We start from the raw sequence: 27,492 nt of genomic DNA, 5'->3' as shown, positions 1-27,492 counted from the left end.
ACTTCATTGTCTTTGCACGTATCAGGTCAAAAGTTCTCTTCTTCTCGCTCCATCGTCCTTGGAAGTGTCCAATAATGTTTCGAAGCACATAACTCTATCCTAAAAGCTGCTAGCATGCGGATGAGAAAATGTGGCTCTGTTGCAAACTTATTGAAAGGAAAAGAACAATCGCTGGGTCATGGCCTTTTGCAAGTTAGCATACTGAAGAGACGGAAAAATACATTTTAATATGAGAGCTACACAGCTTTGCTTGACTCTCGCTAACTTAAGATATACGAGTTCTAATGAATGCAGTTTTGTGCGTTTTTAAATGTGCACAGTTTTAGCAATTTATGAATGATTATTTCTTATAGTTGAAATTAGTTTACACACACATAAAATCCTTCATGTTGATGAATATATTTCAATGAATATTTTATTTAATGCAGCATTGTTAATCATAAGCACTTTACGTCTATAATATGTAATATAAAGCTACGCTCTCTCAGTCCCTCCTCTGATGACGCGCGCATAATACGCATTTCAACATCTTTTCCTTTATGTGAACTTTCCCATATTTCATTGAACATTTTCTCTCTTTCACTTTCTTCATTTCTTTTGGTTCTTTTAGTCCAATTTCTTTTCACTTTGTCATTAATTTTGCATATTCCCCAAAATCCCAATAAACAAATCAGAACAATTAATAATCCCATCATAATTTTTGCAAGTACCCCATTCCAAATGTTGGTAAACCAGCTTCCCACTCGGGCAATTCCTTTTCCAAATTTCTCCCAAACACCAGGTTCTGCTAGATCCTTCAAATCTGTACTATCTCTAGTCAGGTTAGTAAGCATGTTTCTAATTTTCTTACTGTTATCAGGTATATATGAGCAGCAATGACGTTCATTAAGCATTTTGCACACACCTCCACTTTTTGCTAAAAGAATGTCTAAAGCAAGCCGGTTTTGAAGAGTCATAGCTCTTTCTGCAGCAAGTTCAGTATCCATCAGGAGTATGGCTCCTGTAAAATTTGTCAGCATGTTATCCACAATAGTAGACAACTTTTGAATTTTCATAGAATTTAGGATAACCCCTACTGAAGGGATTATAGCTCCAAATATGTCACCAATGACAGCCGCCACTGATTCTCGTTTTTGTCTGGCATGTTGTAATTCAGACGTTTTAGGTAGTTGTTTTAAGTCATCAATCTGGTAGATCTTTGGGAATACTATTCCCAAATAACATGTCCCATACCATCCCTTAGGGAGACGGTAATATGCATTTAACCCACAGATGTAATAGATTCCAGGAATCACTGGGTCTTGTCCATTTAACATAAAGGTCCATTTGCTCTGAAATAGAAACACATGCCTACATTCACTCGTTCCCACAAACAAATTATCTTGATCAGATTTCGGTCTATATATACAGAGTCTGCCTACGTGTAATGCATCTATAGCTAGTTTGCCTTGTGTTTTAATTGCAGTATAAGTGTAATCATTTGCATAAGTGCGTTTTTCTAAACCTTTTTCTAATCTTTCTTTTAATGCTTTGCGTCTATCATCTGTATGATCTAAAAAGCTCTTCTCCACAGGCGACAGTAAGCATGTTAAATTGTTGCGATGTGCATAAGCAGTTCCAAATGTTAGTGTTGGCTCAAAGAATCCTCTAACTAATTTTATATCATGCTCTTTAGCTAGCTTATTTAAGAATTCAATAACAGGCACAAAAGAAAACACAACATCTAAATTTGAATAAAAATATTGCACATGCTCTTGATCATAAAATATTGTTAGTAGCAAGCTACAGCTGATCCCATACGTAAGAGGGAGGCTATGATAAGTAACTCCCTCCTGCACAGATGAAGGAATTTTAGTACATACATAACAGTCTTTCGCATCCATAGTTTCCACATACTCATTTAGTAAGCGATAGAAAACATTAGTAGAAAGTTCCCCTTTTGTATTAGTTCCCTCATGAAGATGTCTTGCGTCTTGCTCAAATTTCTCCCATGGTGATAGTTTATTAGTTGTAGTAGTAGTCTCAGGTTTTAAAGTTGCATTCATAGTTTCACTCTCTCTCCATGGCATTCCCACAATCACTCCCACAATCATTATTGCGCATACAACACCTATCATAAGTCCTAACCAACCACACACTTTACTTCCTTTGTTACTATAAGCCATGTTTCTATAGAATCAGAATAGCAGATCAACAATCATCTCTGAGCAGCAAACTCTTTCTGCGTATTTTATAGCGTCTTCACTCACTCCAGGACCCTTTTCGTCAATTCAGGTTAGCAGCTTGTCGTAATCAGGTTTCTATAAGTCAAGTCCAGGTTTAATGTCACTTTCCTGTAGTTTTTTTTTCTTAAGACTCTTTATTATTATTTTTCAGCTTTCACAATTTCAATCTTTATCTCAGTTTTCTTGTTGTATATTCTTCAGGTACCGTAGTACTGGCCTGGTATCTCTCGATCCAAACAGAACGCTAAGAATTCTTGTTGCCATTCAGAGGTTGTAGCATATGCCCATTCAGGACCTGTATATCTTCTGTTTGCTATTCTCTTTCTTTTTAATTTTCGTTCTCCTTGTTGTTCTCCTTCACTCAGATCGTCAGCTTGTGAGGTATTGCTTTCCTCTATTATTGTCTCGTTTGCTATTTCTCTTATTCTAAGGTGTGATTTGTCAGGCCAATTGTCACCTCTGTTCGTCTTGTTTCGGCGTTTCCCTTCAGTACCTTGGACAGCACCCTCCTCTTGTGATATGGTGTTTTCTCCTGATAGGCTTGGGATTTGTTCAGGAGATTCTGATTCGTTCTGATTCAAATTTACCACTTCTCCGTCTCTTTCTCCTTCTTGTTCAACACTGTATTCAGACTCTGAATTGTAATCGTCTGCTTCTGGGAGAACCTCTCCTTGTCTTTGTTCTCCTGCTGCCTCTACTGAGATTTGCACTCTGTCACCTCTCTCGAACTCACTGATAGTTTGAGGGACACAGCTGTTCTCAGCGGGCTCTCCTGCAGTCTCAGATCTTTCTTGACTGATTTCCGACTCTGAGACTTCTCCTCTTGAAGTTGCTGTACCGGAATTTTCAAGTTCCTCTTCAACAGGACACGTTACCCTTTTTGTATGGCTGGCATGTATCCAGTTGGGAACCCCGGCACACTTTACAGCAGTAGTGGTTGTTAGTATTACTTGATATGGCCCTTTCCAACGCGGCTCAAGACACGATTTCCTCACGTGTTTCTTGACAACCACCCAATCTCCATCTTGCAGAGAGTGTCCTGGTTCGCCGATTGGTGGTAACGTGTTAGCTTCCACCTGGTGAGAGAAAGAGCGAATCACGTGAGCCAAACTTTTGCAGTAATCCAACACCATATCCTCTGTAATATTCACTAGTGCGTTTGCAGGTACCGCTGGTAACCTCATTGCTCTGCCCATGAGGATTTCATGTGGGGACAATCCTGTTTTCTTATCTGGCGTGTTTCTCATAGACATCAGCACTAGAGGTAATGCATCTGGCCACTTCATGTTTGTTGCTGCACACATTTTTGCTATTCTTGATTTCAGAGTACCATTCATCTGCTCGACTAGTCCTGAGGCTTCAGGGCGATAGTTACAATGCAGCTTTTGTTCAATGTTGAGTGCGGCACACAGAAGTTTAATCACCTCATTGTCGAAGTGTCTTCCCCTATCTGATTCTATAGAAACCGGAAACCCGAACCTGGGTATTAATTCTCTGAGTAGTAGTTTTGCAACCGTAAGACTGTCATTCCTACGTGTGGGATATGCCTCAATCCAATGACTAAAAACACACACAATCACCAACACGTACCTCAAACCTCCGCAAACAGGCATTTCAATGAAATCCATTTGTATTTTATTAAATGGACCACCAGCTCTCCCAAAGTGGCTCAAAGTTACCACGGTTCCTTTTCCAGCGTTCATCTGTGGACAGATGATGCACCTGTGACAAGTAATTTCTGCGGCATGTCTGAATTTTGGATTGAACCAATCAATCTTAAAGGATCTGATCATGGCATCTCTTCCTAAATGTGCCTGCCCATGGTACAGCCGGGCAAATTGCGACAGAAGACTGTTTGGTAAAACCAGTTTTCCCTCTCCTGACACCCAAATATCATCTGCTCTTTGTACACACTGCATTTTCTGCCAGGAACGTTTTTCTTCTTTACCAACGTTGCTTTGTAATGTCTTTAATTCGTCTAAGGTATCAACCACTTGTAATGCTAGGCTTAAGGTTGTGTCATTCTCAGGTTGTGGCAACAGTTCCCACTGCTCCTTAAAAGATATACAGTTTAATGCACAAAATCTGGCAACTTGGTCTGCATAACCATTCCCCATTGACACAAAGTCTTGTGATCTGGTGTGAGCACTGCACTTCACCACGGCAATTTCGAGAGGCAACTGAATCACATGTAACAAATCTCTTATTTGTTCTCCATTTTTCACTAGTGAACCAGAGGATGTCATAAACCCTCTCTGTAACCAGAGTTGACCAAAATCGTGTACAATTCCAAATCCGTATCTGCTGTCTGTATAGATTGTGACTTTCAGATTTACAGCAGCATGGCAGGCTTTTGTGAGAGCTATTAATTCTGCCACCTGTGCAGAAAATACTTTCTCGAGCCAGGAGGCTTCGACTATGCCAGATATGGTACATACTGCATAACCAGCTCTCAATGTTCCCGTTGAATCTCTTAAGCAAGACCCATCAACGAACATAATGCAATCGTTTTCCTTTAACTGGGTATCCTGTATATCTGAGCGAGGTTTGGTACTAAGCTCAGTCACCTCCAGACAATCATGCTCAAACTCTTCCCCATCTTTTATTTCTGTATTCTCATTGGGAAGTAGAGTTGCCGGGTTCAGCATAGTGCATTCAATGTAACATTGGGTGACCCCAGAATAATTGTCTCATATTTGGTAAGTCGTGCATTTGTCATATGTTGTGTCTTAGTTCGTGTCAGCAGAATTTCAACAGAATGTGGAACCAATACTGTCAAAGGGTATCCCATGACTATGCCCTCACATTGTGAAAGGCTTTGACCAACTGCTGCGACGGCTCGCAAACAACCCGGTAAGGCTGCTGCGACAGGGTCCAAAGTAGCTGAAAAATATGCTACAGGGTGATTTGCATCTCCATGGACCTGTGTTAAAACAGACAAAGAACAAGCATCACGTTCATGACAGAACAACAGAAATGGTTTCTCATAATCAGGCATTCCTAATGCTGGAGCCCTGCACATGCATTCCTTCAGCTCTAAAAATGACTCAAGCTCTTCTTTTGTTAATGTGATTGTGTATGGTTCATCCTTAACTTCCTTTCCTGTCAGTTTTATTAATGGTTTTGAGATAATCGAGAAGTTGGGTATCCACTGGCGACAGTAGCCCACCATTCCCAAGAACATCCTGACATCTCTCTTTGTTGTCGGAGGATTCATTTGTAAAACAGCTGTTATTCTCTCTTTTGATATTCTTCGGGACCCTTTTTCAATCAGATGCCCCAAATACTTCACTTCTTTTTGACAGTACTGCAGCTTTTTAGGTGACACCTTATGTCCGTTTTTCCCCAAATGATTCAATAATGCAATGGTATCATATTTGCAGCTGTCTCTGGTTTTGGAAATCAAATCATCAATATACTGTATAAGAGTCGAATTGTATGGCAGCACGAGAGGTTCCAGATCCTTCTTCAATATCTGATTGAAGATGGATGGTGACTCAGAAAACCCCTGAGGAATTCTGCACCAACTGTACACCTTATCCAGGAATTTGAAACTGAACAAAAACTGACTGTCTTCGTGAAGTGGTATCGAGAAAAACGCTTGTGATAGGTCTACTACGGTAAACCATTCAGCATCACAAGGAACCTGGAATATTATTACCGCTGGACTGGGAACCACAGGGCAGCATTTTATCACGATTTCGTTTATTTTTCTCAAATCCTGCACAATTCGAACTTTGGTACTTGTGGGAACACTGCATCCTGCTTTATCTGCACTTTGACTGGACCTACTCCCTTGATTAATCCAACTTCCTTTCCAGTCAAATCCCATACCTTCTCTATTACTGATCCTTGCAGATCAGCAGGTAGATCAATTAGGGTAAACACTGGGAATAGAGTAATTAGAGGGTAATCTTCATTCATCTCCCCTCCTTCTTCTATGAGTTGACCCTCATCTGCCTCATCATCACTGTTTTTCTGAACCTCTATTCCACCATTGGAACAGGTAATCGAACATTTGGTTTTGCACAATAAGTCTCTTCCTAATAAGGATACTGGGCTTGAATCACATACAACAAATCTATGCAGGCCCTGGAAATTTCCGATTTCAACCTGCACTGGGTCGGTGATTGGATTAGTCAGGTACTGGTTAGCCACACCAACCACTCGTATGGTGCGCCCAGAGAGAGGTAATCTTGGTACCTCTGCACTGCGAACCGTAGAGCGTGTAGCTCCCGTATCAACTAAAAATGAGACCTTGTAGCCCATTACTTTTCCCTCCACATATGGGCCTCTCTGGTCTACCTCTAGGGATGCTGCGAGTCTGCACTCTTCACTGTCTGAGCTGTCATCTGACCAATCCTCATTCATATCATTTTCACCTCGTAATGGGAATTGTTGTACAGTGTTGTTTTGATTTGTTACTTGACCTGTGACCTGCTGAGGAAGCGTCACCTGTTGCTGTCCCATCGGAGCTAGGGGTAACTGCATTTGCTGTCTAGGCACCATAGGGTTCTGCTGTTGTATTGGTTGTACTGGCACTGTTTGGAAACGCGGCATTTGCATTTGCTGCATGGGTTGCACCCCTGACATTTGCGCCAAATTATTTTGATAGCTCTGATTCTGGTGTCCCATTCTTGGACCTCGTGAATTCTGTAGTGTACCGGCATTAATACTCTGCTGATCCGTACCATCCTGCATTATATTCGGACAATCTTGTTTCCAATGTCCCACGCCCCCGCACGCATGACATGGTGACATCTTTTTCACTCCTTGACCATCATTTTGAATGACAACATTATTCATGTCCGAACCACGGTTCACAAACCCTCGACCTCTACCTCTCGGCTGTGCCTGAAACACACCATTCAATTGCGGTTGTTGCTGTATCATTTGCTGAACACCATTTCCCTGTATTCCAGCCTGTGCGGCCCTTATCTGCATCACCATCACTTTCTCCTTCAACTTTTTCTGCTTCAATTCAATTTCGTCACTACAGTATTTCGCGTACTGTAACACTTCATCAATCGGTTTAGCTTGCCAACAAATCAAATGATTTTTAATCATTTGGCTGACTTCCGGTCTCAGCCCTTCGACGAATCTGAACACAAGATGATTCATGTCCTTCGGTTCAATTGTTTCAGTACCACTGTAATGTTTGAATGCCTTCAACAACCTTTCATAATATGCATGTATTGACTCTTTAACCTCTTGAGAGGTCCGGTCGATTTTCTGCCAATCAGTCACCTTCGGCGACACCTTTTGTTTCAAAAACTCAATTACTTTATGATAATATTTCATCACCTCTTCAGAAGGTGCTCCAGTCACTTTATCCCTTGCTGGTTCCTTCGTGGGCCAATCTACCCCTCTCTTGCACTCAAGCCACAAGTCTGGCGGAACCATATTCTCAAACAATGTATTTAAGTCTTCCCAAAGACATTTTGCAAGCTTCACGAATCTATCTGTCTGTTGATACCACTCAATCGGTTTTTCCCTTAACCTAGGATAATCATTCGTAAAAGACAAAATGTCTCCCCTGGACCAAGGCACATGTACCAAAACACCACCAGCTGTTTCTCTCATAGGTAGGATTTTTACCGTGTCTAAATTAGGTGTGACTGTTGTTTCATTAGATCTTGGGCTATCTCTTTTTCCCTTATCTCTTTTCTTTGCCCATCGGCCTTCCCATTTCTCTAGTGCTCCCCAAATTTGTGCGCTTTGCAGCAACTCTTTCAAATGTGTCTTCATGCCTGCGGATCTCATGTGTTCGAAATCTTTCGTGTCAATATCTAACCTATAACTTCGTTTCAAATGTTTCGTGTTTCCAATGTCGATATTGTATTTGTCTGCCAAATTCGTTAATTTCTGGTGTACTTTGCCTACCTCTTGGGTAATTTTAGGGCATAAGTACCTTAATTCTGCCTCAGTGTAAGACTCCAACCTATTTACTCCCATTGTTCCATCCACCAATTCAGCAGCTTCTGCTCCTAGTCGTACTACATTTAGGTATTCATTTTGTTTTTCTTTTTCAGGTTCGATTGTAGTCGCTGTAGTCTTTTGTGATGTGCAAGTTTTCTCTAACCACTCATTTAACTGTTGCACTGTAAAACCCTCCAGTGAAATGTTCCCTGCATGTATCATTGGAGTGTATGAGGTATTTGTACTCATAGTTTGGGGAGTCAGGACTCCCAACCCTGCTTGTTGCATTGCCTCAAGAGGTGCCCCTATTGGACTGAGGTGTTCTCCCTGGGCCATTATTTGTGGAGTTCTAATAGGCCCTCCTCTTATCATTTCATGAGTCATAACTCCCTGTTCACACGTCCTTGTTTTCTCCTGTGCATATAACGGCACCGGGGGACCAACCGTAATGGGTAGTGATATAGCAGCAGGTGTCTGACCTGCTCCCAAGCTTCTTGGAGCTTCAACACCATAAGTCTGCTCTAATAATCCTGGTGCAGGTTCTTTCAAAGGACCCGCTACTGGGTTGTACCCAGGTATCAGTTGTGGCGGTTGTGACACTAACTGTGGAGTTGACTCAATCTGTATTAACCTTGGCTTTGTATATATCGGGTCTGGCGGCACCACCAAGTTCGTAGTAGTCTCGAGTACTGGAACATCGGGGTAAATTCTTTTTATCTGTGGTGGAGGCTGTAACTGCATTGGCGAGTCTGGTGCAGTGGGTACACTGACACCATTCTGTATCAAAGCCATATCGCTAGTCTGCACTGTATCAGTAACACCCTTCTCCTTCGTCTGGTCCCCAGGATCCAAGCTAGTACTTGGAGCACTGTCGTTCACCGCATATGGTGGTGGACGATCATGTAACAATCTATCCATAAACGCCTCATCATCTGAATCATCCTCTTCTTCCCAGGATCTTTTATTCTCTTTGTGTTTGCCTGATTCTTTGTCAGTTTTGCAGGAAGCTTTCTTTCCCTGTGTCTCCTCTCCCTGGGTTATTGCCGGAAACAGCTTTAACCCATCCACTATTCCTCATCTCCACATTTTGTTCTCATTATCCCACCTGGCCTCTGCATAGGATTTTTCTGCCCTTGTCAATCTTCTGTGAAATCTTTCTTGTCTATGTTTAAGAGCCATCAGGTCCCAAATTGCCAAAGCCTCATATTGTGCTGGTCGAGTAGGTGGTTTCTGCGTACTTAACATCCACCTCAAATTTTCTAACACCTTTTGATTAAACGTTCCATGTTCCGGAAACGCTAGACACCCCTCTTTCTTGGTTAATTTGTGCCATTGTTTTATCCATAAACATGGTGCAACACCTTTTTCTTCCATAACCGTGTAAGCTGGTGTACCCTCAGGTGGTGTAGGTTCCCCATCAGTTGCAACAATATACACATCTCCTTTCAAAGCGCTTTTGAATGCCTTAACAAAATTCATTTTACCTTATGTTTAATCAGAAAACGGCTTAGTTCCCAGGACACTCTTCACCTACCCTTTGCTCAACCTATTGCTTCTCACGGACGGCAGCCAATCCGTGCGCGACCCCTCTCGGCATCTGACCTATCTCAGCGCGGCACCACTGACGTCACACTCACACACACTGCAGCTGACAAAGTCTTGCGGCTTGTCCACACCTCGCTAACTCCTTACAACTCATACAAACTAATGCGAATTATTGCTAGCACTTAAATGACAACACAAATCTGCCGGTTTACTACAGGAAGGGTAACACATTCGCTTCAGAACTTTACAGAGATTTCACTTGAAGCCTCGGCCGCTACTCTCTCCTTCTCAGTTCCCTCATACGCAAGCAGAATTCGACCTGCAAATCCTACTCCCGACTTGTCAATGACTCCTTCTAGTGCACTTTAGAACTTGTCAAATCTCCATCGAAGGTTTCACACATGCATCATAACTCGAAACTCGACTTGTCAACCACGCCCGATTGACCTACTAAACTGCACAGATTACGACATAAACCATTTTAACATCATACTCCGGAGTCTTAGACCTCAATAGGTCCGTATACAACAACCAACCACGTGGATAATTTTGAGCAACAAGCGCTGCATTCACATGAAGTACGCCGACTTCCCTACTCTCGTACTGTGGAGTACGCCCACTCCTTCTAAACAACACTTAATTTGGCCTAATCACACTCAAATATTCACAATCACCTGCAAAGTGCATAAGATTTAATAAGCGCAAAAGACCCTAATCACACATACTATGGCCCGAGAACATTCCCAACTCATTTAGGCAGGCTCCGAGATCCCGGGAAAAGCCATGGCGAATCTAGCAACTCATCATCTTTCCAAATTGCATTATCACAAGAAAACAAATTAAACAATGAAACTCCGTCCTAGGGCCCCCAAGGGCCAAACCGTACTCTGCTACCAGAACTGATAACGCGTCCGTCTATGTTAATCTATACACATCAGGACTCGTTTTAGGCCAATGAATCTTTGGGCCCAGTGGTGAGACACCGTAGGACGAGATAACTGATCAAAACACCAATCAATATGTCAATAACATTGCCAATATTTAACACCAAAATATATCCCGCTTTAGGCATTAATAAACATTTGGCGCAACCATGACCTTTCAGTCATGAATAACCACACCTTAATGAAGTTTTATGAGTTTTATTCCCTATTGATTACAATCTAGTAGCAAATGCATCAATCTCAAAGTCAAGAAGCATATAAGCACAATTACAAGATGACAACCACAATAAGCTTTCAATAGTGCAAAAATCAGAAGCATAGATAATCAGATGAGTATAACCAGATCACAATACATCGAATGTTCTAAGATACAAGTTCAGTATAGCATCATGTCAGTCACGTCAGTTTGTCAGTCAAAATGAATACCTCGTCTAACCTCTAATTAGCATTAGCATGTTGGGCATCATGCAAAACAATTTTGAACACCAATTTGGAAAACATCTAACTAAGGTCTCTAATCAAAAACATACAGCAGTTGGTACCTAGAAAGAAAAGGCAAATAAATGAATTTTCATTAACAACATTATAATTACCCTCCTCTGATTAGGTCAGCATTCAGGATTAGTCTTCGTCTTCAGGACATCAGTTAGATCGCCGTCAGTCTATCTAAGTTTAAAAGGCAAAGACACTCTCCTCATAAGGAGAAAAGTGTACGGGGCAGTTGAATGGGCAAAGATGGTTTTCTCTAAGTCTCAGGTCACCAAATAGAGTGACAGAGTTTCGAGACGCAATCAATATCATTCCCTACCTAAAAGAGCTGTCTATTTCCTATGTCATGGGTTTTTATCCCTTTTTCGTGATTCATTCCCCCAAAATTCTATTGGTCAGTCTATACACCCTACCATTGTTAACCTATCAAATTATACATTAAGTAATGCATTTTGTCATTTTTGATAATTCATTTTGTTCTAATTGGTCATCATAATTGACGTATTTTCGTAGGTGGCTCATCCGGGGTTACTTCATTGTCTTTGCACGTATCAGGTCAAAAGTTCTCTTCTTCTCGCTCCATCGTCCTTGGAATTGTCCAATAATGTTTCGAAGCACATAACTCTATCCTAAAAGCTGCTAGCATGCGGATGAGAAAATGTGGCTCTGTTGCAAACTTATTGAAAGGAAAAGAACAATCGCTGGGTCATGGCCTTTTGCAAGTTAGCATACTGAAGAGACGGAAAAATAAATTTTAAGATGAGAGCTACACAGCTTTGCTTGACTCTCGCTAACTTAGGATATACGAGTTCTAATGAATGCAGTTTTATGCGTTTTTAAATGTGCACAGTTTTAGCAATTTATGAATGATTATTTCTTATAGTTGACATTAGTTTACACACACATAAAATCCTTTATGTTGATGAATATATTTCAATGAATATTTTATTTAATGCAGCATTGTTAATCATAAGCACTTTACGTCTATAATATGTAATATAAAGCTACGCTCTCTCAAGTATATTGTCTGGTGAGATGACGGATATCGAGTTCTAGTGCCGCCTGTTCTTCCTTTCTGTCTCTATTCGCCAGCGCCACGTCCCGCATAAGTTGTCCGCGTATCGTGGCCTTGGCTGTGACCCACAATATGTGGTTAGATTCAACAATGCCTTTATTATCTTGGGCAAAGGTGGCTGCGTGGTCCTGTAACTGTAACTTACCTTGTGGGGATCGATAGCGGTGGACTGCAAGCCTCCAGGGCTTGCGGCCCGGGGATACTACTCCTAATTGGATAGCCACACTGATTGGGGAATGGTCTGAGAGGCCACCCTCCATTATGCTATTATCATGGGCGTGGGCCACAAGGCTATCGGATAGGAGGAAGTAGTTGAGTCGGGATTGGGTGCCATGTACCGGCGAAATGAAGGTAAATTTGTGTTCCGTCGGGTGGGTCAGCCTCCAGTGATCCACGAGGCCGTTGTCCAAGAGGACATCAGTTTGTAAGGCTCTGTCTGCGTTATTACTTGTGTCCAGGGGTCCCGTTCTGTCCAGGACTGCATCGCTAGCTATATTCCAGTCCCCCCCTATTACATAGCGAGATGCTCCTATCTCCGTCAGGAGGCGATTGATTTGTACAAAGAAGAGGCGTTTGGGACCCGTTGGTGCGTAAACGGAGCCCACGAATAGCAAGGAGTCGCCGACCTTTAGCTTAGCAAATACGTAGCGGCCCTCGGGATCGGTCCATGATTTGGTGATCCTATAAGGGAGGGTTTTACGTAGCAATAGTGCCACCCCACATTTTCTCGGGGTGTTCTCTGTGTTGGGTGAGGGTGAGCTGCAGCTAAATAGGACAGTGCCTACCCAGTCACGTCAAAGTTTATCGGATTCTAGTCTGTCCAGGTGTGTCTCTTGTAAGAGGGCAATGTTGGCTCGCTTGTCATTAAGGTAGGTCAAAATTTGTTTTCTTTTTATGAAGTGGGTGAGGCCATTTACATTCCATGACATGATCCGTAAGGGTGCTACCTTGTTCGAGTCAGGCATCATGGCCCTATAAGGGAGCTTACCTGGGAGGGGGGGTCGTCAAGGGTAAAGCAAGGAGGGACAGGGAGGGGTAGAGGGGGAGAGAGAAATAGCCTCTAGAAGCGGGGAAGAAGAGGATGATTTGGGGGAAGGGAGGAACTATACAGTAGGTGCTTAAAATAATATGGGGAAGGGAAGGGAAATAGAAAGACAAAAAACGGGACTCGGGTCCCGGTGTTACCGAACTGTAACCTGCGGGTGTAAAACCCAGGTCAGTCGAGCTCCACTGCCCGTCCAGCGGGCCGCGCGTCCAGAGAAGCAGCGCATGTCTGGCATCCGGGCCCCCATTGCACTTATTTTTTGTTTTTGTTTCCGTCTGCGCATTGGTCTGGGCGGCTCAAGAGGGGTGTGAGGGACAGACCCGGCCACCAGGGGGAAGGGGTTGCTTGGGATTTGCGTAAGGGATATATGTGTGGCTCCTATTATAGCTTTATAGCTTAGCTCCAGGAATGCAATGCTATTGCGCCTTTAGAGGAAAAATGGGGTGGGGTGAAAAAGCCATAAGAGGAGGTGGGGAAGAAGGGGGGGGAGGGGAGGAAGGTGTGGGTCCGCAGGGTTTGTAGTTGATAGGGGAGCTGCTGGGGCCGGTTTTATGGAGTTTATCTTATCTACAGCACTACATACTACGCTGCTCAAGCCTACGCTACTCTATTGCCCTCAATGGGCCTTCCACTGCACTCCCTGTTAGCACAAACAAAAACCAACAGACAAACAAACAAACCAACAAACCCCTTCGGGACAGGTTGACGGGAAGAGGAGGCCTTGGAGCAGTTCCAGCCACACCATGAGAAGGGAGAAGGGGTGTGCGCTTTCCAGTTGCTAGGCAGGTCTGGTCAGAGGGGTGTGTCGCTGGGGGAAGAGAGGAGGGAAAGGGGGGAGGGATAAGGAATAGATCTCGTGGAGAAAAGAGAATTTTTAAAGAGTTGATGAAATGGAGCGAGTGCAATCAAGCAATCAAGGAGAAGGAGAGAAGGAGAGAGAGAAGAGAAAGAAGAAGAAGAAAGAAGAAACATCAGCAACACTGCAACGCTGCGCAGGGCAAGTCTGAAACAGAGGCCCACAGTATTAGGATGACTCATGAGTTCACAAGATCAGGTTCTCATCTCTTCGTTTGTTCTTCTCCGCCGCAGGATCTCTTTGGCTCGACCATGATAATCCAGGGTTCATTATAACAAGGACTCCAAGGGCTCTGAGGGGGGGGAAGGGTGCTGGTGCCCGGTCGGCCTCAGATGGGGGCAACCGTGGGCTTCAGGGGGAGCGGGATTTATCTCTGTCCGACATCTGAGTGTACATCGCCACCGCCTGGAGTACTTGACCCCTGTCGTCGTGGCTTTTTGTGAGTCTCTCTAAGTCTCTTCCCCTGTAGTGGGGATCCATAGTTGTTCCTCCCTCCGGGTTAGAGGCGGTTTCTGAGTGGTTGGTTCCCGAGGATAAACCTCGTATGTCCTGGAGGGTCAGAGTTGTCGTTTCCATAGCCTGTTCCTGGAGTCTGTCTAGAAATGTTCTCAGGTCCTCCGGATCAAAGAAAGTCTGTGATTCGCCGGTTTTGGTAATCCACATTCTGGCCGGTTCAAACAGGCCAAATTTCACATCCAGATGGCGGAGGCGAGGGCGGAGGGAAAGGAAAACCCTCCTTCGGTCTACAGTCTCTTTGGAAAAATCAGCTGAGAGTCGGATTTCCATGGTGCCCAGCCGTTGACCATGGTGCAATAGGCAGGCTATGATTGAGCGAGGACGTCCTTTCCCATCCTGTCTCTTTGGGCCAAGTCTGTGCACCCTTTCGAATTCTAGAGGAGGGTCGAATGTTATGTCCGTCAGCTTAGGGAGTATGTCCTGGAGGTAGGAGATCAGGTCCGTGCCCTCTATGCCCTCCGGGAATCCCATTAGGCGGATATTGTTCCTGCAGCTTCTATCCTTCAAGTCCGTCAGTTTGCTGCGGAGGTGCATGAGTTCTTGGCTGTTGTCAGTCCAGGAAGCTACCTGGGTTTCCACTGTTGTCACCCGTTGGTCCAGTCCCGATATTTGCAACTGGAAGCCCGCTATCTCTAGGCGCATAGATCTTGTCTTTGCTGTCAGCGCCATCATGGCGCTGTCCATACCCTCCAGTTTGCGTCCCACCGCCGAGATCTCCTGCAGAATGCGGTCCATGGATGCTCCTTGCGGGCCCTCCTCCATGTTGCCGGTAATGGTGTGAGGGTGGGGCGGAGGGTCCTTCACCGGGGGATGCTTCTGTTGGGGCAGGGCTTCGGAGAAAAGTAGTTGGCGGGCGGGTTTACCCGATGGTTTGCCCGTCACTTTGCCTCTGGGCATGGCAGGTCCCCCTGCACTGACAGGAGTCTGGGGGGTATTCGTCCTTGGCACGGCGGCGTGGCAGGTTTTGGGAGGGTGAAGGAGGGGAAGGAGGGAGGGCCTCGGACGGCAAGGAAGGCCAGGTGGGTGCTTCTTTGTTTCCCAGGACGGCCTCGAAGGGTTACTGTTCGTGCGTTAGAGCAGAGTATGGGACCGATTGTTAGGCGCAGGCTCGGGTAGTCCCTGATGGTATCTCCTGTTTTTTGTTTTTGATTTTGTTTTTGAGATTGTTTTTGAGAGAGGGAGAAGGGCAGCGTGGGAGTACGTTCGGTCGGGCAGTGAGGAGGGGGCCACTTGTCACTCAGCGTGCCTTGTCTCAGCGGGAGAGTCCACAAGGGGGAAGGAGGAGTAGGAGTACGGATGAGGTGCTCCCTCTAGGTCAAGTCTCCTGGGCGCTCAGAGACCCGGTTGGTGGTGTTGCGCTCCTCTGCCTCCACTCTCCCTCCCCTCCACACACTTCCTCCTCTTGGTTTCCCTCACCGTCCCCTCCTCTCTCCTCCTCCCTCTCCCTCTGGTTCCTCTCCTCTCTCTGGCCTCAAGAGTATTGCATACCCTGCCAGAAAGCACTGATCGGGCCAGAGAGGGAAACCTAAAGTTGACAATAATACACACAATCCATCCTACCAGGCCCTAACCAAGCAAGCTATTGAGTAAGTAGTATATTGCAGGCCTGAGTAAAGGGAAATGCTCTTTATTTTACAAGGTAGCCCAACGTTTTGTTGAATAACTCATCATAGGTCTCTTACTGGTCAGCATGCAACTTCGGTACTCTACTACCCTTACGGCTCCCCCCTACTTTGCTGTCCTGTGGCAAATTTTGTTGGGAGGTAAGGGTGGGAGGTGGGTGGTCAGTGGCCTGAGAGCCACTGGCCTTCCATGGAAGGCTGGTAATAGTCTCCTTTCCCGTTGGTGTGAACTAGGGGAGGCCTCAGTGTAATTAGTCAATCACCACTTCCTTGCAGGTCCTCCCTGGGCAGCCCTACTGCCCCGGCATCTGTGCAGGTACGCTCCAGCTTGTCTTAAAGAGGACAGCTCTTTTTCAGTGGACTCAAGTCGGGCAGAGAAAGAGCTGAATTCAGCCCAAATGAGTTCTTTGATGTTGATATTGCAATCTTCAATAAGTTGCTCAATCATTACAGGTTTGTGTGCGTAAGCATCACGGATAGGAATCTCACTAGGAACCCCTAAGAGGGTCTCAGTAACACATGTCTGCCTACTAAGATTTGAAATGGCAGCTGTAGTAAGCTGATGTGGTGATTTTCTGGTTCCCTTGGTTCTTCATGTTTGATGGCAGGACGGTTTCACGGAAACTCTGGGTTGGGGACACAATTTATGGCAAGTTCCAGCAAGGTGTGACTATGCAAGGAAATCAGTTGCTCATCCGAGTTGCAGGTTGTCGGGGCTGGAGTATCCCTTGGAAATTGCCTTGCCTGGAGGGAAAGGAAGCATTCTGTGTGCTGAGGACCCCCAGTGCCCTATGGAGCATCTTATCAATGGTGGTGCACTTAGCTGTGGGAGTGGATGTAGGTCGAATGTCTATGCCAACCCTAGAAGCTATTTATTAAGAACAATAAAGTTGGTAGGGGAAGCTCTTATCTATGTGAGCTCATGCACTTGTACATAAAGCAGAAGAAATTGAAAATCCTGCTATTGAATGGGCGTTATGGGTAGTCTATAGCCTGTAAAGGGGAGTAATACCGACCAGTTAATACCAGTGTCACCCCCCATCAGAACCCCCTTCTGAAAACGTATTCCTTATAATGACAACTGGGCACAAATAAGGTGCTGGTTGGTAAAAAAAAAATACATCCTACCCACACCTGAGGGAGAAGAAAACCGAGCAGTCTCCTGGGCTACTTGCCTTTTGGAGGTGCAGGTGTATGGGAATACTAGAAAGAAGCCCTTTGGAGGTGCAGGTGTATGGGAATACTAGAAAGAAGCCCTCTACAATAATTGCCAGAGGGGAACAAGAATGGGTTTAGCCAAAAATATGGAGACGAAAGGGTCCCAAACCCAATTGCACTGCAGAAATACCGAGGGTCCGCAGGTCTAAGAACAGCCTAAAAATAAATTCACATGGTCAGGGCAAACAAAAAAAACAAAAAAACAAAAAAACAATAGAAGAGCCTTCGTTCAGGTGGACTCAACTTAATCAAGCCTATGACTCAAAGGGCAGCATACCCAAGTACTGCTATAAATGGGACCACCAGTCTTAATGTCGCTTTGGGAGAGTATGCCAATGACAAGGGAGGGTTAGTTGACTGCTTGGCAACCCAGGCATCCAGACGATGTTTGCAGGAAGTCACTCACCCCTTTTGTCAGTCAGGAGTTACGCAGGTGGGCCAGCCTAGCCTTGTCCGGGTGCAGACAGGCCTGCTCTTAGCCCGGGTACGAGCCTGGGCGTGTCCTGTACACATCCTGCAGGGGACTTGAAATGTTTTTAGCATGTTATCCGACATGGCCCCTCCTCCCTGCAGCAATGGCGACCCTGGGGAATGTAGTCACACCACAGGGGTAGCTGCAAAAGTCAGGAAGGCACAAAATCACTCCTGCGCATCAGGGACCTTGAAACGCTTTTAGCTTGGTACCCAACTCAACCCCTCCACCCTGCAGAAGCGGTGACACTGGGGGATGTAGTCCTACCCAAGGGGTAGCAGCAAGAGTCAGGAAAGCACAAAATCACTCCTATGCCATAGGTGCCTTGAAACACGTTGTCCGACCCGGCCCCTCCTCCCTGCAGCAGTGGTGACCCTGGGGGATGTAATCCCACCCGAGGGGTAGCAACAAGAATTAGGAAAGCTCAAAATCACTAGAGTAGTAAATATCAACTTTTTATTTTATGCATTTTCCACAGTGTTTGTGGAATTCAGCTTAGAACCATTAATTTGAACCCTTTAATATGTTATGCTGTCTGTGGTGTTTGTTAGCCTGAGATAGAATTGTAAAGCTCACCCCTCCTTATCAAATTATGCATATTTAAAGGTTAAAGAACTGGGAATAATAAAAAATATTTTAGCATTTTATTTTGTTTGGGTTATATTTATTAAATGTATACTATCATTACTAAAAAAATATTTTAAGGTAATTTAAAAAAGTTTCTATATTTAAAGTTTTTACAGTAGTTGAATAAATACATATATATTATTTTAAAATTAATATTTCTTAACAATTACATAGTTTATATTGTTGAATTTATTTTAAAATGAATTAGCACAGTTTAATGTAGCTCTTTTATATTGAAGTATATCTATTAATAATAACTACTCCATGTAATTTACATTGTAAGGAAAAATAAACTTGTTAAAAGTTATATACTTTTTTAAAAATATAACTGTATTTTTTTAATTCTTTAAAAATAAGAAAAATATATTTTTATATTTCTTTGAATTGCAAGTATAATTGTATATGTGTGTAGAAAAATAAAAACATTATTAATTTAATAATTATACCTATTGTTGGTTTCTGTGGAGTATATTAGAAATAATGTTCATATTTTTATTATTTTTTCAATGTTTTTGTGGACAGTATTTTTGTAGTAAATACTTTGATTACGTGTATTGTTATTTTTTTAAATACTATATTTTTTATTTAGATATTTTGTTAGTAGTTATAGTCATACTTACAATATTTCCTACCGTATGTTTGTCATTTACATCATACGTTTTGAAAGTTATTTTAGTTATCAGTGTTTTTACCTTGATTATTTTTTAACACTTTTGCTGTAGATATTGTGACAAACAACCGCAGAGACAAGCTGGGCAGTAGTGGAACAGCTCCAAAGGCTTCCTGACGTTATTGCACTGTTCATTATAAACATGCTCCTCTAGGAGGTTCCAGCTAAATCTTTGTCATTGCTACATTCTATCCCTTCCTGACCTGCATTCCAAGTTAAGTAGCTAGTAATTACTTCACCCTCTCTGCCAGCCTCTCTGCCAGAAGGCCCAGAACTCTTCTACGAGGAAATATTTTCGATTCATCAAGTCCTAGCTACCTCTACTGGAAGGAAGAGATGGGTCATCAGATCTGAATTAATTAAGATCCATGCAGAAATAAATCTGTTCTTAAAAGAAACATCTTTGCAGGATATTTATCAAAATCCATATTCAGAACAGGATTATATTTTTGATAGTTATTATAGCGAGGGAAAGCTCTTTTTCTATTTTCCTATACTAAATTATAAAAAAGTATACTTTATTTGTCAAACAAACTTTAACTAAAGGAAAATCTACGTTAGCCTATGTGCAAAAGGACCTTTGGTGTCCTTTTTTCTATGTGGAGATATCAAGTTAAATATTAAGCATGCCCCACTATCTCACTTTATGTGCCCTGGCGTTGTGGGCTTCAAGGCAATACTAATGGGTGACTGAGCTAATTTAAAAAGTAGGATGTTCCACATTTCAAAAAAAATTCTTTGACTTTGGCCTCCTACGGTATTTGCTTACAGCAACTTGGGGCTGCAGTGGCTGGTCGGAAAGGAATGCATTTACAGTCACATATGAAGCTTGTGGTAATGTACACTGAAGTATACATTGCGATCTTCAACTTTTATACCACTGCTGCTGTTTGTGCGCCAAATCATAGTGACTTTACCTAAAAGTGAAGAATGCCATTTTGTTTACGGGTGAGAGCACATGCACTAGGAAACTAGATTGTCAAAATGCTAGCAGAACTTAGTTCAAAGTAAACAGTATAAAGAAACCACACAACAATTTGAATTCCTTAAAGTTAATATTTAGAAGATTGGCTGAGACTGTTTTCTGAAATGATTTCTTCCTTGGTGACACATTATCTTATACATTTGTAAAAAAATAAAAAATAAAAACTTGGTTCCCAAAGAAGTTACTGGCAGTGTAAGTCGCTATATATAATATTCTCTAACTATAATTCAGTAAAGATTTACAATTTATAGGTATACATACATTGCTGATGACTCTTAAATCACCTGGCATACCCATGTGTGCTTTCAGAAATCCTTTGATGCCCATCCACGGCGGGAGAGTCAGGTACGGCAGTTAGCCTGGATTGGAGATGGTGTATGGGTGTCGATACGACTGGATTCTACACTACGACTGTACCATGCACACACCCACCAGCATCTGCAGGATGTTGACATTGAACCTTACGTTAGCAAAATGTTGGGTAAGAGAAAGTAGCATTCCAGTATCTATACACTTCATATTGCATGTAATATAATCCTTGTCATCCAGAATGCCTGTAAATTCATTGATCGAGAAAACTTCTAAGTGGGCCTCAATCCAGATCTATAGGATCTCTAAATGAAAGGTTATTGCCCAGGCCTGATCACGTCTTGGCCTCTATGAAGAGATTTATAGAGATATGTATGTGGTATTCAGGTAATTTGTTGGTATGCAGAAATGATTTGAAAATTTAACCTCATTGTTGGTGCCCCTTCAAATCTGATCCCTCACTGCTAGAGACAAGGTTACAGGAGGTATTTCGGTCTCTAGGCCAATTCAGTCTATGACATTTACTTGTAAAGTTTGCTTTCAAGTGTCAATGTGGGGTTTTGTTTCACAGTGTATTCATTTATTCATTAAGGGGTAATACCTTTAGCTGCCCCTGTTCATTTTGTCCATAATCTGGCTTTTGAAGTATCACCTTTAAAGTTCAGTTTCAGTACCCACTTAATCAGTGACCCCTTTGCAGGCCCCTCGGAAGAAAATCCCTTTCAGGATGAATGGTCAGTTTGTTTTGTGAATTCTCAATTAAAAGTGACCACTAGGAGGGGGCGTGGCCAGAGCAGAGCCCCAACAGGATGTCTCTCTGCTGGGCTCCGGCCTGGACCTGCAGCAGTGGGGATGAGCAGGGGGCCCTGATGCATACAGGAAGTTGGGCCCACAGCAGTGGGGATGAGCAGTGGGCTTTTGATGCATACAGAAAAAAGAGGAAAGGACATAGCTCCTGCTCATTGATGCAATGAGGTGGTGTTGTGTAGTTTTTCACCATGCCTTTGGCAATTCAAGTAGAGAAAGACTGCCTGGGTGAAATCCAAGATGCGGCGTGGAGGTGTTGATTGGATGGCCTGCCTGTGGTGCTGAGGAAGCTTTGGGGTGGCAGACCACACTGGGATTGCTTTGCAGCTTCCTGAAAGCTGGGGCCACAGTACTTTGGTTAGTGCCCAAAGGGGGTGAGTGTGCAGTCGGGATTCTTGTGTATGTTGAACTTTTGTTGTTTTGGTCTTGTTTTATTCAGATAAATATAGGCTATTTCTCTAAACTGGTGTGGTGTCCATTTGTAGTGTTGTCACTGAGTTAGTGTGTGTGTAGGTGTGTGAGGTTACAAATACTTTACACATCACCTCTGAGATAAGCCTGGCTGCTTGCCAAGCTACCAGGGGGTTGGACAGTGGTTATCTTGGTGTGTAACTCGGGTATGGTGAAGAGAGACAACATGGTGGACACATATTCTCGCTGCTCTGCACTGGCCCACATAATCCTGCCTATTGTAGCGGTCTTAGCAGATGATCAGCGCAGATGCAGCTTGAATACTGCCAATGTGCTCCCTCGCCACCTGTCTGGTATAGTCTCGCACTGTTGGAAGTGGTGCGACAACGGGACAAAGAGTGGCATGAGTTAGGGCCTACGCGGCCCAAGATGACGGAGAACCAGCGGCGGCATAGAAGGACCACAAAGTGCTGAGGGGGTACCCGACCGGGCAAAGCCCAGTTGATTGGGGCTGAAAAAGAGCAGAAGGCCAGGGGGAGCGGAGGAGGGGTGGAAGGCCCGATGACCGGGGAATTGGACCTGATGCTGCGCAGAGGCAGCACAGTGAGGCGACGCCTGCATGGAGACAGTAGAGGCCTATTGAGGAGTCCAGACTGGCGTGCTGATAGTTGTTGTCAGCACTTGGGGGTGTGCTCCCTACTCACTGGGACCCACCCGCTAGATCTGAGCAGTGGCTGTGAGTGCGGAGCTGTGAGTTGTGGGGGTATGTTGCGAGGCGGAAGCCGACTGGGCAGGCCGCATAGACCATTGGAGCGACTTAGAGAGCAGAGTTGAACTCCGCTGCCTGTCCCTGGAAAGGGTGATTAGTTGAATGGAATGACGAGAAAGTGTAGACACCTCATCCCAAGCCACGGACCACTGCTGCATGATGTACATGCCTCGCTGGGGCCCTTACACCTTCAAGCTACTTGATTGGGGCAGGTGTCCACATGAAAAGATTGACTGGGTCCAGGGGGAACGTAACAGATGGTGGCTTCCTTGTGGGGCTCTGGCAGGTTGATGGCACGAGACAAAGGCTGCTCAACTTTGTTGTATACCCTTGGTTGTGGCAGGGCTAAGTACTTGGGAGGAGATGTACTGTACTACTCCACTACTGCCGGAAAAAGAGGTGCTGAAGCCTTTGGTGGATTTGAGTGTGTGGAGCTGCCACCAGACTGTAACTCTTTTGCTCTGTAGAGTGGGCACTGCTTTGCCACTCTTCTGGGTGACGGACGGTCCTATTGGGGCCCTACATTGTAGACACTGTGAACCTGATTATCTGAACGGGGTGAGTCATTGGTGCAAGGCTGTGGCCCCCGACTGTGACTGTCATTGGGAAACCGAAGCCCAAAGCACAGGGACACCAAGGGCCTGTCCCCGATGTCTTACAAGGTACTCCAGTCTTGGGGACGATTGCGGACTCCATGACAGAGGGAATGCATGACACTCTCAACAACATATTGGGGGCCATTGAGGACTCCAAGCTTACCCTGCACCGAGACGTAGGCAAAGTCACTGCTGAGATATGTTTGCTAAGCGCTGATCATCTGAAGCTTTGAGATAAGGTGAGGGATATGGAGTCCACGGTAGCTGACCTGCAACCATCCTATCAAGCACTGAAACTCCAGGTGTCACTGCTAGTGGACAGAGTAGATCGACTAAAGCGCAGGGTGGAGGACACTGAAGAGTGCAGTCAACGTAAAAACATCAGTTTTGTTGATTTGCAGGAAGGAAAGAACATGGTGGATCTTCGTAGATTGTATACTGTACTGTACTGTCACCTCCATCCACCTGACTCTAAAGCGACGGTACTGTCAGTTGACCTCGAGAAGGCCTTCAACAAAGTGAGATGGGATTATCTAGAAGCTACCATGCTTTGCATGGGGCTAGATGAGGCATGGATCAAATGGTCTGGGTTGCTGTATGCCTCCCCAACGACGAGAATTAAGACTCGATGACAGGTCTCCGACATGTACAACATCCACTGCGGTACCAGACATGGGTGCCTACTCTCCCCTTTATTGTTTGCTATAGCGATGGAACCATTAGCAGAGTGGTTCAGGAGGGTGGGCCATGATAAATGGATACATATAGAAGGCTCAGTACATAATATATCCTTATATCCATATGACCTGCTGGTCTATTTGAGAGATGGGGGGCTGGCTGTTCCCTGGGCACTCCATGCACTGGAGGAGTATGGTCTGTATTCCGGACTGCAACTTAATAGAAGAAAGATGTATGAGTTTCCAGTGGTCACGGGTTCTGCCCAGCAGATGTTAAGTGGGCACGTCATAATAGGGGAGCCCAACCCATATACTAATAAAATGGAATGCCAACAAAGGACCCCCACCTAGGTAAGTGGAATGTGTAGAGGTTAGCTAGGGGTACTAGGAGACGCCAAAGGTAAGTACCACAGTGCCCCCTAGCAACCAGAAGGAAAGGAGTAAATTGCTAGATTTTCCCGAAACCACCCAAAAGAAAGAAAACTAAGAAAATGCAACACCCAGACAACACTGCAAGAAAGAAGACCTGTGGAAGAAGGGGACCAAGTCCAGAAGTCACGGAAGAGGCCAGGAGGAGTAGGAGCTACTACCCACCCAGCTGTGGATGAAGGAGTTAATAGTCAATAGTAGGACGAAGACGGTCAAGAATGCAGCCCTGGAGCAGTTGGAGAGTTCCTGGAGGATGCAGTCGACATCCCACGCCGGAAGGACGATTGTAGTCGGTCAATGGCGTGGAAAAGCCACCAACAAGCCTTGCCAAAGGCATAAGTTGTGGTGAAGCAAAAGTGGAGCTGGCGGGGGCCAGCAAGGTCCAGGAGGACTCAACCCATGAAGGGAGTCCTAGGGGGACCCTCAGCAAGGCAAAGAGTCCAAAGAAGAAGAGGCAGCCCCCACAGGGGACCCACTGGACGAGGATCCAGGAGTCACAGAGGAGCTCATGCAGCACTACGGGAGAAGGGTCCCATGCCACAGGAGAAGCGTGCAGAGGGCTGTGCATCACAGGAAGGAGTGCTGGGGGCTGTGGCTACACGGAGCCTGAAGATCCCTTGGAGGAGATGCAAACATGCCTTGGCAGCTGCAAGAGACACAGTGCACCAGGGTAGTGTCCTGCATGGGAAGGCAAGGGCTTACCTCCACCAAAGTTGGACAGCTGGCATAGAGGACTACTCCGGACTACCACCCGTGATGCAAGATCCATGCAGCTCAGGTTGAGAGGAGATCCACGCAGCTGGCCATCGTTGCAGTTGGTGCCTGCAGATGCAGGGGAGTGACTCCTTCACTACAAGGAGATTCCTTCTTTCTTCTTGTGCAGACTGAAGACTTGCCACCCTCAGAGGATGCACAGCCAGGGTAATGTTGCAGAAGCTGGAAGGAGCCATGGAAACAATGTTGCAAGCAGAGGCTTCATCGTGGATGTAGCTTGTCGGTTCCTGGAAGGTCCAGTCGCGGTTCCAGTGGGTAGAAGTCAAAATAAAGGTTGAAGAGGAGTCCTGCTAGAATCTTGCAAGCTGAATCTGAGGATTCACCAAAGAGAAAGACCCTAAATACCCCTGAAAAGGGGATTGGTCACCTACCCAGGTGACCACCTATGAGGACGGGGCCCTGACATCACCTGCCTGACCTGGCCACTCACATGCTCTCAGAAGTCCCTGCCAACCTTGGATTCAAGATGGCAGAACTCAGGGACCCTCTGGAGGAGCTTTGGGCACCACCCCTGGGGTGGTGATGAACAGGAGAGCGGTCACTCCCCTTTCCACTGTCCAGTTTCGGCCAGAGCAGGGACTGGGGGTCCCTGAACGGCTGTAAACTGGTTTATGCATGGAGGGCACCAAATATGCCCTTCAAAGCATACCAGTGTCTTGGGGAGGCTATCCCTCCCAAGCCATGTAACACCTATTTTCAAAGAGAGAGGGTGTTACCGCCTTCAACCAAAGGAAACCCTTTGTTCTTCCTTCCTGGGCTTGAGCAGTTCAAGCAGTAGGAGGGCAGAAACCTGTCTGACGGGAGGCAGCAGCTTGGGCTGCCCGGAAAACCCCACAAGGCTGGTAGGAGCAATGCTGGGGGTCCTCTAAGGAGCCCCCAATGTGCATGGAATCATACTTCCAAAACTGGCAACAGTATTGGGGTATGATTCTGACATGTTTGATACCAAACATGCCTAGGTTCGGAGTCACCATTATGTAGCTGGGCATTACGTAGCTGGACATAGGACCTGTGTCCAGTACACGCATAAAATGGCGTCCCCGCACTCACGAAGTCCAGGAAAATGGAACTGGAGTTCGTGGGGGCACCTCTGCTAGTAAAGGGGTGCCTTCACACACAGGTACTTGCACCCTGCCCTCTGGGCTAGGAGGGCCTGCCATAGGGGTGACTTACAGTGACCTGTACTGAAAAAGGGTGCATTCACACTTTCACGCAGGCTGCAATGGCAGGCCTGCAGATACACTTTGCATGGGCTCCCCATGGGTGGCATAATACATGCTGCAGCCTGTGTGGATCCCCTGGCACCCCAATGCCTGGGGTACCTTGGTACCATGTACTATGGACTTACATGGGGGCACCAGTATGCCAAATGTGGGGTGGACATGGTAAAAGTAACCAAGTTAGAAGGGAGATAGCATAATAACTGGGGTGCTGGTTAGCAGGATCTCAGTGAACACAGTCAAACACACTGACAACAGTCAGAAAATGGGGGTAACCATGCCAAGAAAGAGTGTACTTTCCTACACCAAGGCCTCTGTATTTCTTTGCTAACTTGCCGGTGACAATCCTGGTGGCATGGTTCAGGACATTAGATAAGATCCTTAGGGAACTGATATGGGATTGCGGGTGTCAAATGGTCACTCTTACTACTCTTTGCCTCCCCTGTGGGGGTTGGTCTGGGAGTACCAGATTTTGAGCCTTACTATAGAGCGGTGCAGCTCCAATGGCTAGCGTGGTGGTTTTTGATCTGACGGAATTGGACTGAGACTGTGGTGGATGTGGCAGCGACATGGAATACTTAGGCACTGCTCAAAGCCCGCGGGCTGGGATTTCACTCAGTACGGCCTTCATGGCCTGGTGCAATGCGTACTGACAAACAGCTGTCTTGTCTCCCTAAGCCTCTGCTGACCCCTTGGTGGGGCTTCCGCTCTGAAACCTCCTCGCTGTTTTACAGAGAGACATATGGACTTCTGGACTAAAGCGGGATTGCACTCAGTAGGCGACTGCTACACACAGGGCCGACTGGAATCCTTTGATGATCTCAAGGAACGAGTCAATTTCTGAGGTACAAGGCCCTGGCTCGATCTCTGAGGGATTTGTGGGGTGAGGGCGCAATGGAACCCCCCACTCATGCAGTACTACAAACAATGCTTTTGATGGGTGGAGGCTCCCACTTGGTGTCATGGCTGTATAGAGCGCTGAACGATATGGTGGGTGGGCCACTGCCCTCCATTAGAGCCCGCTGGGATCTGGACCTGGGCAGAGAGCTGTTGGATGCCGAGTGGTACCGGGTGATTGCATATGCATCCCAGGTGTCTAAGAAAATGTGCCTTAGGCTTATCCAATTTAATTACACACATAGAACATATCTCACCTCCCCCGATAGATTTCAAGCCATATATAGAGGTGAACCCCAGAGCTGCCCTAGATGCCTAACCCTAGATGCTGACTTTGGCCACGTGCACGACCTTGGATAGGTCACTGCCTATTACTATGGAGGTCTGCATGTTGG

The 27,492-nt window shown here is 45.3% G+C and overlaps 1 protein-coding gene across 6 annotated transcripts in view; it reads left to right on the top strand.

Moving 5' to 3' along the window:
• The window catches only part of MAPK8IP3 (mitogen-activated protein kinase 8 interacting protein 3), a 729,083-nt gene that overhangs the window by 594,122 nt on the left and 107,469 nt on the right, over positions 1 to 27,492 (top strand). For all 6 annotated transcript variants that reach the window (XM_069210571.1, XM_069210567.1, XM_069210566.1 and 3 more), the window contains exon 25: positions 20,518 to 20,689. In XM_069210571.1, coding sequence (XP_069066672.1) covers positions 20,518 to 20,689 — 172 coding nt within the window. The remainder of the gene's footprint in view (positions 1 to 20,517; positions 20,690 to 27,492) is intronic.

Source organism: Pleurodeles waltl, chromosome 10 (assembly GCF_031143425.1).
Source record: "Pleurodeles waltl isolate 20211129_DDA chromosome 10, aPleWal1.hap1.20221129, whole genome shotgun sequence".
NCBI lineage: Eukaryota > Metazoa > Chordata > Amphibia > Caudata > Salamandridae > Pleurodeles > Pleurodeles waltl.
The sequence above is the reverse complement of the archived record's forward strand: the minus strand, read 5'-3'. Positions and strand labels throughout refer to the sequence as shown.